Source organism: Buceros rhinoceros, unplaced genomic scaffold (assembly GCF_000710305.1).
Source record: "Buceros rhinoceros silvestris isolate BGI_N320 unplaced genomic scaffold, ASM71030v1 scaffold26569, whole genome shotgun sequence".
Classification (NCBI taxonomy): Eukaryota; Metazoa; Chordata; class Aves; order Bucerotiformes; family Bucerotidae; genus Buceros; species Buceros rhinoceros.
Genome location: NW_010430132.1, coordinates 9,981 through 11,378, shown reverse-complemented (window position 1 = coordinate 11,378; position 1,398 = coordinate 9,981). Strand labels below are relative to the sequence as shown.

Genomic DNA, 1,398 nt, shown 5'->3' with positions numbered 1-1,398 from the left:
TAGTGCAAGACGCTTTAAAAATCATTCATGGTCCATTTGTTGGGAGAGGTAATCTCTGCTCGAGAGACAATAAACAAGCAGACAGAAGGCAGAAACTCCTTGAAAAAGAGGGAAAACAAGAAAGAAAACTGCCCCAGTTCGGCGAAGGTGATGGTGTAATTGCTGGAGTCTGCCCTGATCTCATCACAGGTGCTGTCAGTTCGAACGTGTGTGGAGCTTCTGTTCTAGAGTTCACTTGAACATCTGAAGGGAGTGGGAGAGCAACCTGACCCTTCCCATGTGGTGAGAGCAGGCCGTTTTCTAGCTGTGTGTTGTTCCCCTCTCAGCACAAGGATGCGTACCAGGCCATCCTGGACGGCGTGAAGGGAGGCACCAAGGAGAAGAGACTTGCAGCCCAGTTTATTCCGAAGTTCTTCAAGCATTTCCCTGAGCTGGCCGACTCAGCTATCAACGCCCAGCTGGACCTCTGCGAGGATGAAGATGTTTCTGTAAGAATAAGAACCTGATATTTATATTTTATTATTTATCTTTATGTATTTTTTAATAGGCTGTGTCTGTTGGGAGGGGACGTTGGTCTTTGGAAAACTTGATAATCAATGCGAATAAATCCTGCTGGGAGGCCAGAAAATCCTGTTTGCACCCAGAACCACGGCAGTGTGATTTCAGATGTATTAGTCTTGCAGAAGTCTTGAGATGCTTCCTGCTGCTCCTGTGGTGTCGAGGGGAGCTGTACCTTTGAGGCACCTTTAGTTATCAGCTCTTAAATGGTTTGGGCAGATGATTTGGGAACTTTTGTCAGCGCTGGGAACAAAACCTGCAGCTTCCCTCTGCCACGTGCACGGCTGTAAAACCACCCTTCCTTAACAGGGCTCCAGAACAACACCGACTCCAGCCCGTTACTTCGTGCATCAGATGAATGAGTTTGGGATCAGAGGTGCTGTTTGAGTGTGGGTTTTCTCCAGTGCTGCTTAGGTCTAAGAACAATCAATTATTTTCTTCATCAGTATGTCGTAACAGGTTCATAGCAAACGTGAATCTTGGACTGCCATTGAAGTCCAAACTCCCACATCACTCTCTGAGTACATAAAAGAATATGTGGGTATTTTCTCAAATTTGGCTGGTTTTTCTGCCAGACCTGGGGAGTTGAATTGCCTGATTTTTTTTTTTTTGTAAGTACTTTTTTTACTTTTTTTATTTCACGATGCTGACGATTTTGACAGATCCGGCGACAAGCAATCAAAGAATTGCCTCAGTTTGCCACTGGAGACAATCTTCCCCGGGTGGCAGACATCCTGACCCAGCTTCTGCAGTCAGGTAGGTGGCACGGGCAGTTCCCTGGCTCAGCTTTTTGTTCGAGTTCTCTGAAAGCGTCTGTAGAAAAAGGGGAGGGGGACAGAC

At 46.5% G+C, this 1,398-nt stretch overlaps 1 protein-coding gene across 1 annotated transcript in view; it reads left to right on the top strand.

The window, feature by feature from the left end:
* Positions 1–326: 326 nt before the first annotated feature.
* Positions 327–1,398, top strand: part of API5 (apoptosis inhibitor 5) — a gene marked incomplete at its 5' end in the record, with an annotated part of 8,159 nt that continues 7,087 nt past the window's right edge. The window contains 2 exons of the mRNA XM_010142928.1: positions 327–488; positions 1,221–1,314. Coding sequence (XP_010141230.1) covers positions 327–488; positions 1,221–1,314 — 256 coding nt within the window. The remainder of the gene's footprint in view (positions 489–1,220; positions 1,315–1,398) is intronic.